General features: G+C 56.3%; 6 protein-coding genes across 6 annotated transcripts; 4 read left to right on the top strand and 2 right to left on the bottom strand.

Annotated features, from left to right (window-relative positions):
* Positions 1-1,135: 1,135 nt before the first annotated feature.
* On the top strand, positions 1,136-2,732 carry MKK02DRAFT_30452 (uncharacterized protein; the record flags this gene model as incomplete). Its single annotated transcript, XM_053088051.1, has 5 exons — positions 1,136-1,294; positions 1,361-1,411; positions 1,464-1,979; positions 2,037-2,054; positions 2,385-2,732. The coding sequence occupies 5 exons, from the start codon at positions 1,136-1,138 to the stop codon at positions 2,730-2,732; spliced, it is 1,092 nt and encodes a 363-aa protein (XP_052942479.1).
* An 892-nt stretch (positions 2,733-3,624) lies between these two features.
* Positions 3,625-4,414, top strand: MKK02DRAFT_30451 (uncharacterized protein; the record flags this gene model as incomplete). Its single annotated transcript, XM_053088050.1, has 3 exons — positions 3,625-3,729; positions 3,784-3,834; positions 3,923-4,414. 3 exons carry the CDS (start codon positions 3,625-3,627, stop codon positions 4,412-4,414), a joined length of 648 nt encoding a protein of 215 aa, XP_052942478.1.
* Positions 4,415-5,165: 751 nt separating this feature from the next.
* On the bottom strand, positions 5,166-6,445 carry MKK02DRAFT_41010 (thioredoxin-like [2Fe-2S] ferredoxin-domain-containing protein; the record flags this gene model as incomplete). Its single annotated transcript, XM_053091378.1, has 6 exons — positions 5,166-5,207; positions 5,296-5,453; positions 5,546-5,762; positions 6,001-6,195; positions 6,245-6,274; positions 6,341-6,445. The coding sequence occupies 6 exons, from the start codon at positions 6,443-6,445 to the stop codon at positions 5,166-5,168; spliced, it is 747 nt and encodes a 248-aa protein (XP_052942477.1).
* A 227-nt stretch (positions 6,446-6,672) lies between these two features.
* Positions 6,673-8,656, top strand: MKK02DRAFT_41009 (regulator of chromosome condensation 1/beta-lactamase-inhibitor protein II; the record flags this gene model as incomplete). Its single annotated transcript, XM_053091377.1, has 5 exons — positions 6,673-7,089; positions 7,133-7,985; positions 8,046-8,213; positions 8,267-8,394; positions 8,501-8,656. The coding sequence occupies 5 exons, from the start codon at positions 6,673-6,675 to the stop codon at positions 8,654-8,656; spliced, it is 1,722 nt and encodes a 573-aa protein (XP_052942476.1).
* Positions 8,657-8,762: 106 nt separating this feature from the next.
* On the bottom strand, positions 8,763-9,696 carry MKK02DRAFT_41008 (integral membrane protein S linking to the trans Golgi network-domain-containing protein; the record flags this gene model as incomplete). Its single annotated transcript, XM_053091376.1, has 4 exons — positions 8,763-8,858; positions 8,901-9,078; positions 9,136-9,621; positions 9,668-9,696. 4 exons carry the CDS (start codon positions 9,694-9,696, stop codon positions 8,763-8,765), a joined length of 789 nt encoding a protein of 262 aa, XP_052942475.1.
* Positions 9,697-10,011: 315 nt separating this feature from the next.
* MKK02DRAFT_41007 (uncharacterized protein) lies at positions 10,012-14,256 on the top strand (the record flags this gene model as incomplete). The annotated part of the gene is made up of 11 exons (XM_053091375.1): positions 10,012-10,125; positions 10,170-10,561; positions 10,607-11,830; positions 11,885-12,056; positions 12,103-12,597; positions 12,655-12,765; positions 12,816-12,996; positions 13,044-13,653; positions 13,700-13,814; positions 13,868-14,071; positions 14,131-14,256. The coding sequence occupies 11 exons, from the start codon at positions 10,012-10,014 to the stop codon at positions 14,254-14,256; spliced, it is 3,744 nt and encodes a 1,247-aa protein (XP_052942474.1).
* Positions 14,257-14,267: the final 11 nt, after the last annotated feature.

The raw sequence follows: 14,267 nt of genomic DNA, 5'->3' as shown, positions 1-14,267 counted from the left end.
CGTACCGCTATGCAGAACTTCGAGATAGGCGTGGTGCTGATTTCTGATATACAACTTACCCTCCTGATTATAACAATGGCGTTTCTGACCCTGGCGAATCAGTATGGCCTATGATGGAGGAAGAGCTCAAGAATCATGCATGAGGACTCCGCTCGTCTCCCTGACCGAAGACGATACTCTGACTTCGCATGGTGGGAATCTTGGCTGGGTGGCGAAAATTCGGTTGACGGGGCGAAAGAAATGGGAAAGAGGGGGGAGGGCGTGAGAGAGGTCAGGTCAGCGCGACAAACGAGGAGATGACAAAGGTTGAGCTCAAGCAGAGAGGGAGGGCGTTCACGGTCTCGCTATCCGGAGGTATGCAAAGGAGGAGCAAGTGTCTCACGTCGAGTCAGCGCTGGAAGGTCGGTGGTCATAAATTGCGCACTCCATGCCCTTTGTGGAACCGCACTATAGCTCACTCTACTTTGGCGATCACCCAGATGGGCGTCTGTCGCCTCTGCGCACGTGCGTGGCGACCCTAATTTAGACGTGCATTCAGATCTGTCGTTGAGATCTGAGTCAAAGGATCCGATGGATGACACGCTTAAGGGCGCGTAATTTAGTCAAAGTCGATCGCAATGTCGAGTTCTGGGCGGCTAACGAAGGCGACACTGAGAGGGAATCAAAGGTGGCTCAGCTGATGGCGTGCTCAAGGCGTGAGGCTGATCCGCATTTAGATGTGCATTTAGATCTGTCGCCAAAGGATCCGAGGGATGACCCGCGCAAAGGCGCGCAATCTAGTCCAGGTCGATCAAAAACTCGAGCTCTGGGCGCTCAACGAAGGCGACACTGAGCGAGTATCAAAGGTGGCCTAGCTGATGGCGTGCTCATGGCGTGCTCAGAGCACAATCCCCCTCCAGGCGACGACCCTCAACCGGACATATATAAAGCGGGCTCGCCATCGCCGAATTTCGCATCGTACTTCATCCTGTACTCACTCTCCTTCACGACATCCTCACAGCCCACCCTTTGCCTCCACCCCCACCAGCTACCAACCACACCATCCCGCACCTGCCACCCATACTCCACATAGCACCACTCACTCACACTCACACTCACGCCACCAGTCTCTCACACTCGTCTTACCTGCTTCGTCATGTCCTCATCTGCTGCCCCTACGGCTTCTGTCCCCGACGGATTTGCCTCGATGGAAGAGTGGAGAGAAGCACTCACGCGTCCTTGTGTTGACGCCTGGGGAAATCCGCGAGCAGCAAATTGTCGTACCACGCGGACTGTCCCGATTGAAATCATGATGGTCAGTCCCTCAATGCCACTAAGCCAGATCAACATGAGAAGCGTGCGCATGCTGACTTGTCCACAGCTCGGCGATACCAGTATCTCGACCAAGAATTGGTGGGTTGACGACATCTGCGTGAGTGGATCGTCCTTGGGTTGGTAACTCAGTGACCACTGACCCCCCTTAGCACCCGATGAACGGCATGTATCGGACCTTCACGCAGCCTGGTGTCTCCGGGACATTCGATGAGAAGAAGAACCTGTGGTTCACCCTGCCTGAGCCGGCCGGTGGAGAGCGGGGGCTTTACATCTACTCCCCTCCTGACGGAAAGGAGGACGACAGCAAGGAAAGCTTCGCGGTATACATGACCCCAGAGCAATTCGAGGAAACGCGGGGGAACGATCCAGGATCCAGGTCAGTCCTTGTCGGCCCAGTCCTGTCCTACGTCATCACCGAGAATGGCAAACATCGGCTATCCACCGAGGTGTTCAAGGAGCACGATGGCGACAAGAAAGGCTATCAGAAGCCAGACATTCCCCGAAAAACCTGGCGGGGTGGATGGATTTCAGCGGATGGCTCTCGCCTAAAGTCGAATGGAGGGGAGAGGCAAGACTCTTACCGCCATGAGGAGCGCTCAGTGTCGTCGAAGCGCCCGGATGTCAACGCGTTTGGCGAAGACTCAATCGGACCTGATGGACTCCAAGTGAGTCAAATACAGCGCTCCTCTGAGCCTAGCTTGTCACACCTGCTGATAAGATAGACTTACAGCATGATGGACGTGAGCGACGAAGACGGAGAAAGCAATTCCGAGCGAGAGATGGCAAAGGCGGATATTGCAAGGAACCTCTTCCCCAACTCATTTATACCAATCTCCAAAGACTGACGGTCGCTTGAATTTCCTTGCTCGATCTCCCCTTCCACATCAGCTATTTTTTGATGAGTATACCAGACTGTGCATGCATATATCCCTGTGAAGCGCGTAGGCTAGACCTGTTTCCATGGCCACTCGCGACTCGTAGAGTGACGGAGCTGACACGCGCGTGTACACTCGTGCAACGTCAACAAGGACAGCTTTTCGACTGGTTCGTGTTACAGTTGAATTACTTAGGGACGACCACGTGTAGCACGTGCAATCGGAGACCGTCAAGAATACATAGGTCGTCCGACTGCTCGTGGTCGGATCCCGAGCGTGACGGATCGTCCGACGTCGGATCCGATGGTCCGACTGCCATATCCGATTGCTAGAGTCACTATGCGATTGCGAGTGGTATTGGTTGTGACTGGTGTCACGCTGGACTACATAAAGAGGAGTAATTCGAGTCAAATACATCCTCACACTGCTGTTGTACATATATCTTCTCCAAATTCCAACACAACTGAGAGGTTGAGAATCAAAAATGGCGCCGGCGCCGCTCTCGGCCCGAGTGACAGAAATCGCCCGTGCCGGCCAGTGTAGATCGTATCGGCCATAGTACAAAGCAACAGCGTTGGAGCCCGTTGTACACAGAGTTTCGAGGATGTAGAAACGTATATCGACGTCCAGCCTAGAGACAGCTAGTATGCGGTCACCTAGGCCTACTGTGCCTGACTGGGGCGAAGGACAGGGTCAGGAGGGATGTGATCAGACAGGGAGGAAGAGCAGAAATGATCCGGAGAGGGGGTGGCGCAAGAAGTTCAGGTGGCAAATTTGGGTGGCGCGCGGCACCTATAGATGCTACAGCAGGAGCGTAGCATGTGGCAACACCATTGTCTTGATCCTTGTCCAAAGTATGCATATGGAAGGTGTACCTCAGTGCACTCTAGCCGGGGCATAAGTGGTCGCATGTCAGACCATGGCTCACAGCGTAGCGAACAGCCACATAAGGCAATCTGGCGGGTCGAAAGGATCATGATGGGGAAAGAGGAGATGGGCGAGTCATCGCGGGCAGAAAAATGGCAAAGATGGGGGGTGACTGGTGCGAGGCTAGACCAGCGAGACAGGCGGCGGAATGACAAAGGGGTACCGATCACAGAGCGCGACTGTCAGATCGAGATAGCGGCCTAAAGGTTTTGCTAGATTACTCTGCACTGATGGAATGGAGAAAGCAAGTGCAGCGGTGGCCGCGGGACCGACTTGTCGCGTTACAGTAAATTGCGAGTCCCCTTTGTTGTTGAAAGGATATCTTCAATGACCCCTGCCAGACCTTGCCAGCCGACAAGGTAAGTTTTTCACCGTGGAGGTCAAGGGAGGCCCCTTCAGCCTATATATATGGCCACATCCAGCCCTCATGTCCCCCTCATCCCCCAATCGCCACTCAAAACGGCCAGCATTACCCCTCAACTCCTTCGACCGACCACTGATCACAATCATGCCCACTCCTCGATTCACAGACATCACGGGATACTGCTACGATGAGGCTACAGACGGATACCTGACGTGCACAGTGACTCACCCTTCCGAGATCTCCATCGCCGTTAGTTCTTCCGTCGATGTCGGAGATAAAGCATTGTCAGTACTGACATTACAGAGCCAGAACCTCACCATTCCAGTGGATGATGTGAAGTTCAGCAATCTGTCCGTGAGTAAATTCGGGCCAGGGCCGAAACAAGGTAATGCGGTAGCCAGCTGACACAATGTCGCATGTGCTCAACAGACTTTTTACCAAGTGCACTGGGCTGGAGGGACGCTACGATGCGTACAGAATCCTCTGGATCCCAAACCCCGAGACAGAGCCGGGCTATACGGGCAGGATCTCTCACATCGTGAGGGGCCAGGCACCGTCCTCCACGAGTGCTGCACCGCTTGAGCCCGACGACAGCTTGGGTGCGTACATGACGCCGGAACAGAGCCAGGATCGAGAGCCCGGAATTTTCAAGATTGTCCGTTCCCTTGGTCTGACTGCGGACAGAAAGATTGTGTTGTCTTCCCTACCGGCGCCAAGCGAGGGAGAGAAAGGGGTCTTGCCTGACAACCTGATACGACCGCAATGGGATGGCACGTGGATGACTGCGAAGGGGCTGAAATGGTGGGCCGGTGAGACGGATGAGCAGTACGCCCATGACCCGGAGATCGCAACGACGGCCATCACCGAGGACATGTTCGCCATTGAGCCCCAGGAAGTTGACTTTGGTGATCTGCCTTGGAATTTTGACGCCTGATACTCGTGACAAAGCAAGTGATCGATACAATGGGAGAGTTGCACATACGCATTATGTTACTGTATTGTCCTCGTACGTTTACAGCCTCGCGGTCCCGAGCTCTGTTGGGGTCACAGGATGCATGCTGACACCGACCGCTAGGGTCGTCCGACCCGAACGACAGGTGCACGGGCTAATGCTGTTAATGCTGCTCACACAGACTTCTGCCGGCCCGCTGAAGCCGGCCCGCTGAAGAATTAAGCGTTCCTGAAGCTGGACGACGAAAGGAGTCCGAAGTTTCTTGCCGGCATGGGTTACCAGCCGCTCGAGCGGGATGAGTAATAAGCACCTCGTCCCCGTCTCATCGCTTGATCTCCCTCTATCCCCAGTTCCCGATGTGGCTCAGATACCCATTGTACCTGTGCATGGTCTTATTGCAATGTGAGCTGACAATGATGTCTTTCACCCGCTAGCTCGCTCAGTAGAAGCAGACAGATCAGCCAAGGATCCAACCTGATCATCTTCTCCTCCAATTGATTAGGGCCTCCTGAGGCATGGGTAAATATGGCGAGTACCAGCCCCCTCCTCCCTGCCTCATCATCAGTTCAGTGAGTATTATCCGCGATTTCAGTATCGGCGTGGCCGACCGATAATCATGTCTCCTCCTTCCACGCATTCAGCGTATCTGCTATGCTCCAGCTTATAAGTATTGCTCCCCAGCACAATCAGCATGGTGTACGGTGCGACGAGCCTTGCATGCCCCCAAATCACCCTACTGGAACTCGGGAAGGTTGAATTGTCCTGGTTTGGGCGGCTGAAGCTTCAGCATACGCCCTCCACTCTCTTCTTGTAGCCTTTTCCAGAGACATGGCACCACCACGTATCTGAAAGGATGTACTCACAGGTCCAGTAAGCGTCGTCAATCCCGCCGAGTTCTCTGATGTCCTCCTCCCCGATTGCGGTCCGGGCTTTGGTCTCTCCCCCTTGCTCAACGCCTGCAGGACCTGGATGGTCGTTTCGGGTGTAAGGTCCTCGTAGAAGTCGTCGTTGATTTGCATCACTGCGGGTTAGCACAAGTCTCTGCCCTCTGTCCACACGCCCCAACCCCCGGTCTCCATTGACCCAATCCCGTGCAAGGTGAACAAGACGTACTAGGGGCATTCGAACAAGCACCCAAACACTCGACCTCAATCAACGTAAACTTCCCATCCTTGGTCGTCTGTCCCGGGTGGACGTTGAGGTGCGACTCGATCGTCTCGAGAATCTTGGTCGAGCCGCATCCGCCGAGCTGGCAGGGTGTGGTTGTGCAGAGCTGGACAAAGTTGGTGGCGACGGGTTCGCGGTTGTACATTGTGTAGAAGGTTGCGACCTGGGTATGAGCTCGTGTCTAATGCGGGGAGAAAACGATAGCGTAAACAGGCGATACTAGGAACGAGATAGTATCGAATGGGTGTATTATCTGGAATCCGCAAGAACGATGTTCGCATTCCCCTCACTCTTGTCTTTCCTGGGTCCACTCTCCCCGTCCATCCGCAATTCAGAACCGCTTTACCCTCTCCTTCCAGATCTGTCTCCGCTCCCTCGATCCTGCCTAGAACCTGACTCACCTCATACACCCTCATCTTGGGCATCTCCAACAACTTTGCCACGGCATTCATGACGCTAATACTCGTCCATCCACCATTCTGCCGTTGCCCCAAATCCAAGATCGGCATACATGCCGCCTTTTTGTACTGAGGGGGATATCGATCAATGATCTTTTGAGCCTCTTTGAGATTCTCGGGGGTGAATTCGAATTTGATCTATCTTGTCAGCTACTTGACGAGCGGCGGCGCGGTGCATGCAGCTCACGTTAGGGTTGTTGTAGTCTGTATCGCGGTGCTATACCTATCAGCTCAATCCAACCAGCTCCAGCTCGGAGATCTGCACATCGGACGCTCGACGTACGACAAAGAGCGATTCCGACTGCCTCGAAGCTGAAGAGCCGAATGCACGCCGAGGAGTCACGCGGACTGCTTGACGCAGGGGAGCGAGAGCTGAGCGGAGGGACATGATGCTGGTGTATGATACTATATAGTGGTTGCTGATATTGCTTGCTTGGGACCATTTCCGCCTTGCTGGTTGGCTGGGCTCTAGCGGGACTATTTGCTAGCTTCCGTTGGAACCGCTGGCGGCGGTCGCCGGATTTGGCCTCCACCGGTAGATCGCGATCGACGACCACCCAGCAGCTATGACCTTGACCACTATCACTCAAGCTCAAGCCAGAGCCCCTAGCAGCCATGCCCGCCCGCACACTGACATCCCGCTCAATCCCCCTGGTTGCAGCCACTACCCTCTCAGTCTCCCTCTACGCCCTCCACACGCACGTCCGCCCCGTCCTCCTCGATGCCGCACCTGGTCCTACCGAATCTACCTTTGGTCTCCCCAAGAAGCCCCGCTCGGCCATAATACCCTCCTCTTCCAGCCCCTACTTACCACTAGGATGGGGAAGCAACCGATACCTGACGCTCAGCCCCGATCAGTCTTTATCTCAACTGAAGAAGCCGACTCCGTTGACGCAGTTCGGGGCGACCCCGCTGAGAGATCTGGTTCTGGCGGAGAAGTACGGGGCGGCCGTGGATGCAAGAGGGGACTGTTGGATGTGGGGCACGGGGTATGATCCGAGTGGAGAAGTAGGGCGGTCCATCAAGGGCAAGGTGAGTCCCGCGTCAGCTCAGCAGGGGTGGAGCTGAGCGACAGAATATCAAGACGCTTATACCCGCCTCGGCGAAGCTCTTTTGCCTGAGCAAGTCGGGCAACCTTTATGCGGTCTCGACGTCCCGAGCTGTCCAGACGTCCTCGCAGCAGTACAAGGCGGAACGGTCCTGGTGGTCTTCGATGTTCGGCACCGACGCCGGCGTGGACTTTTACGAGCTCCAAGCGGAGGGCGGACTGAAGCGTGGGGAACGCTGGGCAAGTGTGTCAGCGGGCAAACATCATTTGTTGGCCGTAACGACCAAAGGCCGGACCTTCTCATTACCTATCGATCCGCTCGCGAATTCTCATCGTCAACTCGGGACCCGACAGGTCCTTGACGCATCGACCGCCCCTCTCGCCTCTATCCGCTCTTCCCCCTCATCTTCTTCCCCCACACCGACCCCCTCTCTCCCCCTCAACCCAGCAACCGACCCCCGCGCCTACCCCACCCTGACTGAAATCCCATCCCTCGCCTCCGTCCCCATCGCCTCCGTCACAGCCTCCGCCCTCTCCTCCTTCGCCCGCACACCCACCGGCCGCGTCCTCGGCTGGGGCGCGAACGAATCGGGTCAGATCGGTCTCGGCCCGTCTGGCGCTATCGAGGTCGTCTCGTCCCCCGTCGAAGTGGTACTCGCGCGGAATTATCCAGGAGGGACGACGATGAATTGTACCCGAGTCGTAGCTGCCGGGGCACTGACGATGTTTGTGGTGGAGAGGGATGTGCCTGGGAAGGAGGGGACGTGGGTTGATTTACTGGCTTGTGGGAATGGGATGAGTGGGGGGCTGGGGAATGGGCTGTGGAGCTCGGCGTGTACGAGCCCGGTCAAGGTCAAGACGGTCAGTGGGCTGCAGGAGTGTAAGTCCAACCACGTAGAGGTTGAGGGGTTCGGGGTGGAATGATGCTGACTATCGTCAGACTCGGAGAAGAAGAATGCGTTTGTTCCTCTAGGCATCCACGATCTCTCCATTTCATCAGGACCCGCGGCGCATATCTTTGCGGTGCTTGATACGGCGGACCAAGCCGAGGAGAAGGGCGTCAAGATGGGGCTGTATGGGAAAGACGTGATGGTGTGGGGTGGGAACGGTGAGTCTCCGTAGTCGGGGAGGTGATCAATGAGGCCGGAGCTGATGACACAGTCGACTATCAATTGGGCAATGGGAAACGGTCTAGTCTGGCTGTACCTCAACACATCCCCCAGCTCATCTCGCGCTCCAGCGGCGACATTGCCGCCGCGGCAAAAGAGGCTGGTCTGTCATCTGGAACCGTGAGTCAAAGTCCTGCTCAGCTGCGGCTGGAAGCGCGGTCGGCTTCATGTGCGGATCCATCGGCCATGGGACTTTCAACATCGGAAGAAATAGCTGATGGTTAAGCTCTCACCGATGCCGCATTCCCGCCTGCAGCTGCATCAGAGCAAGACAGACGCATATGACCTCAGTGGGAAGCTCATCAAGCGGGGAGTGAAGTGCGAGGAGACGATGGTCGCGGGGTATAACTCGAGTGTACTGTATAATAAGACTCTGGATTAGGCCTAGGATGGCTGTAAGTAAGCAGGACGTAGGTTCACTGGGATTATGCTCTTCTCCGCTGCCTGAGATGATGATACGAGTACATGATGATGTGGCAAAGATGCCGCTACCGCTGCTGCAGTGGTATCCCCTCTTCTTCGCGCGAGACGGGCTCGTATGTTGACACCTCGAGATCTGACGATAGTTCCCGCTTGACACAGAGCTGAGGGTCAGGATAGGTCTGAGACGAAGCGCCAAAACTTACCTGCTCCGCTATTGTGATCATCAACAGCGCTCCGAGAGCCTGTATGACCCAGTAGAACAGACTCGTAGGGAATGCTTTGGCGTAGTAGGTCGTCAGTATCAGATGTACGAGGTTGAGGGTCAGGGAAAAGTCGAGGATGAATGTCGGGCGTCGGACGAGGTAGTACAGGGGTACGATACTGCTCGTCAGCCACACCGAGCAGAGAGAACGGCAAATTAAAAGGGGAAGAATCCACTCCACAGCAGAAGCGAGGAGCCACAACCCCGCCTCCACCCACCCCCGTCCATCATCCACCCCGAAATCCCACACTTCCTCCTGCTCATCCGCGCCCATCTTTCCCTTCGTACCCGCCCCAATCCCCTCTTCCCCCTCTACAACACCTACGTGCTTCCCCCCCGCCCACGCGCCGCCGAGATACCTCCACCCGCCCAACCCTGAAGTGGCAGAAGATGACAATTGGGCGTGCCGGTGTATATCGCCAAAAGCGGCGGAAGAGATCGTCGGGCGGCCAGCCATCTCCCGCCAGTCCAGGATGTGCGCGACTGTACTGGGTCCGCCGGAGTATTCGAGGAGTGGCGGAGAGGTGAGAAGGGAGAGGAGGGATGGGGTCAGGAGGGAGAGGGTCAGGTAGTGGATTGCTTGGAGGGAGACTATCTGCCGAGGGTCAGTAAAGGAGACTTTGTGGTCCAGAGGGGAGAAGGAGCTGACTTGGCAGATTATCCTGTTTGGTCAGCTTGGTCTTATTCAATGCACATGAGGGAGCTTACAGGACGGGATCCCAGCCCTGAACCCTCATCTTTACCTGCTACCTGCGCGTATCTGCGTTCTGTTTATGGGCGGTGAGGGAAAGAGGGTTTGAGGAATGAGGAGGTTGGATCCTCATGGAGTTCAGTTAAATCTCCGTTGGCACCAAGAAGTCGACCTCGCCCAAAGCCTAGAAATCGCCTTCACAGTCGCCCTCTCATCGCTCCGTCCACATCTCACACCCATATCGACTTCTTCGGCATCATATTAGCGTATCCAGAATCTCTCCTTAGGAGGACTTTAACCGATCAACCCAATCCCCGTGATATCGATGGCAGCAAAAAGATAGCACCCCTTCGCCATCAACATGGCTGCTCCCCGGCCTGCGTCCGCAGGGCCTCTTCCACCCGTCATCCCAACGCGGTGGCTGCAGCCTCACGAGCAGCGCTTTTTGTTTATCTCAGCCTTCGGACTGCTCGAGGTATGTCCGCTTCTCTTGAGCAAGCCCACCGTAGCTGATCCCAGACCATCAAAATATGGGACATCCTCGCGCCCTACCTCATCCCCTCCCCCGAGCCCACCTGGTCCTCGACCTTCCGCCCCTCTTCACTCTCCACCGCGGCCTTCTGGCTATTCCTCGAAATATCCATCTTCTCCCTGATCTCCATCCTCCGTATCCCCCAACTATCACCCTCGACCCCGCGCCTCGCCCAACTCTCGCTCGCCGCAGTGGCGTATAACGTTCTGTGCTGGTTCGTCGCTGAACCGGCATCCTTCTGGGTCTCGCTGAACCTGTTCGGACCGCCCTCGCTGGGCGTCAGCTGGTATTTCGCTTGGTGGCCACTCGTGCGGGGGTTGATATGGAAGAATGATGGGCATATTTCAGGTGTACACAAGATCCGACTATTGCCATTCAGGTGTGTTGCCACCGTGTTGAGGTAAAGGAAAGAGCTGATGGATAGTACCGCAACTCTCAACCCTCTATCCTTGACGTACTGTCTTCCCCCTGACGCTCAATCCCCCATCTACATCCCCGTCGTCTTCAACAACTCCATCCCCTCCGAGGTCTCGTACTACCTCCGTTCTCTCGACACGGGCCACTCCAAGACCCTGACCGTCAGCGGCTCATCCATGAAGCGGTCCTCTCTCATCCCTCACAAGGCTCGACTGGAAATCACCGATAATGATGAGGACGACGTTTCCGAGCCCGCTCCCGATCCGCTGTCCGCCATGGTCCTTCGGTCTCATGGTGATCCGCTCGAACTCGCCAAACTACCCTCAATCCGTCCTGCCGACTCGCTGGCCGTCGTACCCAAGAATCTGGCGGGAAGCGAGAATATGCTGTTCATAGCGGTGGACCGACCCGGCGTGATCAGTCTTCGCACCGTCAGCGATAAGCGTGGAGACCGATTCCACGTCGCTCCGCATAGGGAGGCGGTGATTATCGAGTGTCCGCTCGGTGGAGACTTTGTGGCGGAGCACGAGGGAAAGATGGTAAAGAAGGGAGATAAGCGGGCCGCGGCCGAGACGAGGTGTGTAGGGGACGAAGAGGTGGTCAAGTTTCAAGTGAGGGGTGTGGGGTCGTTGCGAGCCGGATGGAGAAAGAAGAGTAAGGACGGACAGGAACACGGCGTGATTGAGGGAATAGAGGAGGATCTTATGGTCGATCCTCTAACGGCGGAGGATGGGGCGATAGTCCGCAGGGACAAAGTCGCCAAGACACATACGGTCCCTCTTCGGATCAAACACGATACCCCCGGAACATACACCGTCTCCCTCACCTCCGTCACCGATTCCCACCACAATACGCACACGCCAAGCGGACACTCGGCAGAAAAGGTGTTTACGGTCGTCGCTCGGCCATACGCTCAATTCGAGTGCGCCGCGCCGATCCAAATCCTCCAGGGCGGAAAGGTCAATCTCCCATTTACGGCGGATGCGAAGGGCGGGCTGCCGGCGGACGTGCAGATGTCGTATAGCTACAAGCTGGTCGATGGGTCGAGCGGGACAGAGAAAATCAAGGTGGGGAAGAGGCAGGATAGTATTTCTGTTTCAGAGCCGGGGACGTATCGCCTCTTGGACATCGGTGGACAGTGTGCTGGGAGTATAAGGGAGCCGGCGACGTGTACGGTGGTTCTGGTCCCCCCGCCGAGTGTCGAGATGGGCGTGACGACCCTGCACGAGTGGTGAGCTAGTCCTCCTGTAACTCCCTTCCGGGTGGGATCAAGCTGACGTGATAGTGCGATGGACGTCGGAGTTACCGCTGCGTTCGACTTTAGCGGCACGCCTCCCTTCACTATCGAGTATACGGAACAGCGGAGAGGCGCCCGTGCGATCTCGAGGAAGCAGCGCTTCGAGGCGATGCACGGCGAGATCGTCTTGCTGCCTGAGCACGAGGGGTCTTATACCTACGTTAGCTTACAGACTCGTATCGACGTATGGCAAGTTGACAAATCAGAGCTTCAACATCCTCAGCGACAAGCACTACCAGCGGCAACAGCTCGACAAGCCGCCCATCGAACAGACGGTCCATCCGCTCGCTAGCGTCGATATCGTCTCGTCCAAGCGCCTCAAGCTATTCGCCTGTTCCGCCGATAGCGTCGATATCCAGCTCGAAGCGAAAGGCCGATCACCCCTCCGCGTCACCTACCTCCTCAGCAGCACTACCAGCTCTCGCACCGAGAACATTACGCGCGAGATCCCAGCGGGCAGATCGAGCATCACTGTGCCGGTCCCCGAGGCGCTCCAGGCGGCCAGTGGGAATACTGGGAAGTTCAGCGTCGGGCTGGTTGGGCTGGAAGATGGGAATGGGTGCGCGAGGAGGTTGAACGTCCCGGGGTTGGAGGTGGATGTGGATCGGGTCAAGCCGACGGGGAGGTTTGCGAAGAGCGACAAGGTGGTGGTGGTGGAGGGGGAGGTGGCGAAGGCTGGAATGAGGTTGACGGGGACTGGGGTAAGTTAATAGTTTCAGTCAGAAGCAAGGATGTCTGAGATAAAGCTGACAATTCAGCCTTGGACGGTGGCTTATGCGCGGGATGGGGGGGAGGAGAAGCGGGTGACTGTCAGAGATCCCAATTCCCAGCTCAGTCTGGACCAGGAGGGCGTGTATCGGATACTACGTGTAAGCTTGCAGGTACTCGCACAGTCGTAGGACGACAGCTTACACTTCAGGTCAACGATGCGCATTGTCCAGGATCTATACTGGACGCGGACTCGACATTCGAAGTGGCTTTCAAACCTCGGCCGGAGGTACATATCCAGCCTGCTACTTCGCTCCGGCAGACGGGACGGGACTCCCAGCACAAGGGTCTCTGCGCAGAGGAGGAAGACCAGGTGGCAATCAAGTTCAAAGGTCAGTTTCCAGCACTGCTTGGATACGGGTCTTGAGCTGACTATCAGGCCAAGCACCGTTCGAGCTTACCTACCGCCATACTCGCGAAGGGCACACCAGCCGGCACACCCTCAAGAGCGCACAAGAGACCGGGATCCTTCACCTCGCCCCTGAGCCCGGAGCACACCGGTACGACTTTACCGAGCTCCGGGATTCCAACTACCCCTCCACCCCCATGTCCTTCTCCCTATCACACGAGGTCCACTCTCGACCTTCCGTTTCTTTCGTCCGATCCTCCTCTTCGCCCATCTGCCTCGACTCGCCTCTCAAGGGAGACGCCAAGATCCGTCTTCAGGGCAAAGCGCCCTTCAAGCTCGGTCTGGCGGTACGGAAACCCGCTTCGTCCGTCGTGGCGACCTACAACGTCAACGTGGCGGGGCAGGAATGGGCGCTGGACCTGCCGCATACGATGAAGGAGGTAGGGAGGCATGAGGTGGTCATTACGAGTTTGGTCGATCAGAGCGGGTGTGAGTGGGCGGTAGGCGATGAGGATGTACTGAGTAGCGTGGTGGAGGTGGTGGAGAGCGCGAGGATCGTACCTGTGAATCAGGTGGAGGATTTGTGTGTGGGCGATACGTTGGACTTTTTGTTACAGGGCAAAGCGCCGTGGACTATTGAGTGAGGCTATCTCTGGCTCTTGAGGTGGAATGATGCTGATCCATAGGTACGAGTGGTCTGGCAAGAAACATAAGGTCACTTCGTCGGCTTCGCGGTTCTCGCGTTCCGCGGAACGGCCGGGCAAGTTTGCCGTTACTTCTGTCGCGCTAAAAGATAACCAAGTGAGCTACACTCGCTCTCGAACGCGATGGACTGAGAGCTGACACTACCACAGTGTAAACGCGAAATAAGCAATCTCATCCGGCACGTCCACCCCTTACCATCCGTCAAGATCCAAGAAGGCGTCAACCACCTTCGAGAGGGGGACGACCCCGCGGTCTTTTCGGTGCACTTTACAGGATCGGCGCCGTTCAGCTTCACGTATACGAGAAGCGAGGTGGTTAGTCCAGGTGGGAAGGCAAAGGTTGTCGAGACGCAGGTGAGTAGTCTCAGTTGACCAGCGCCCGGTGTGGAACATGCCAGAGTTGATGCCTGCAGACGATAACGGATGTCCAAGATATGGAGTATACGATCTCATCTTCCCTCCCTGGAGACTATCAGGTCGTATCAGTCAGCGATCGATACTGTAGGTATCCGCCATTAAAGGCCAGGAGAGATAAGTAGTCATAGACAAC

Source organism: Dioszegia hungarica, assembly GCF_025882075.1.
Source record: "Dioszegia hungarica strain PDD-24b-2 chromosome Unknown MKK02contig_25, whole genome shotgun sequence".
Taxonomy (NCBI): domain Eukaryota; kingdom Fungi; phylum Basidiomycota; class Tremellomycetes; order Tremellales; family Bulleribasidiaceae; genus Dioszegia; species Dioszegia hungarica.
This window is presented reverse-complemented; position numbering and strand designations above follow the sequence as displayed.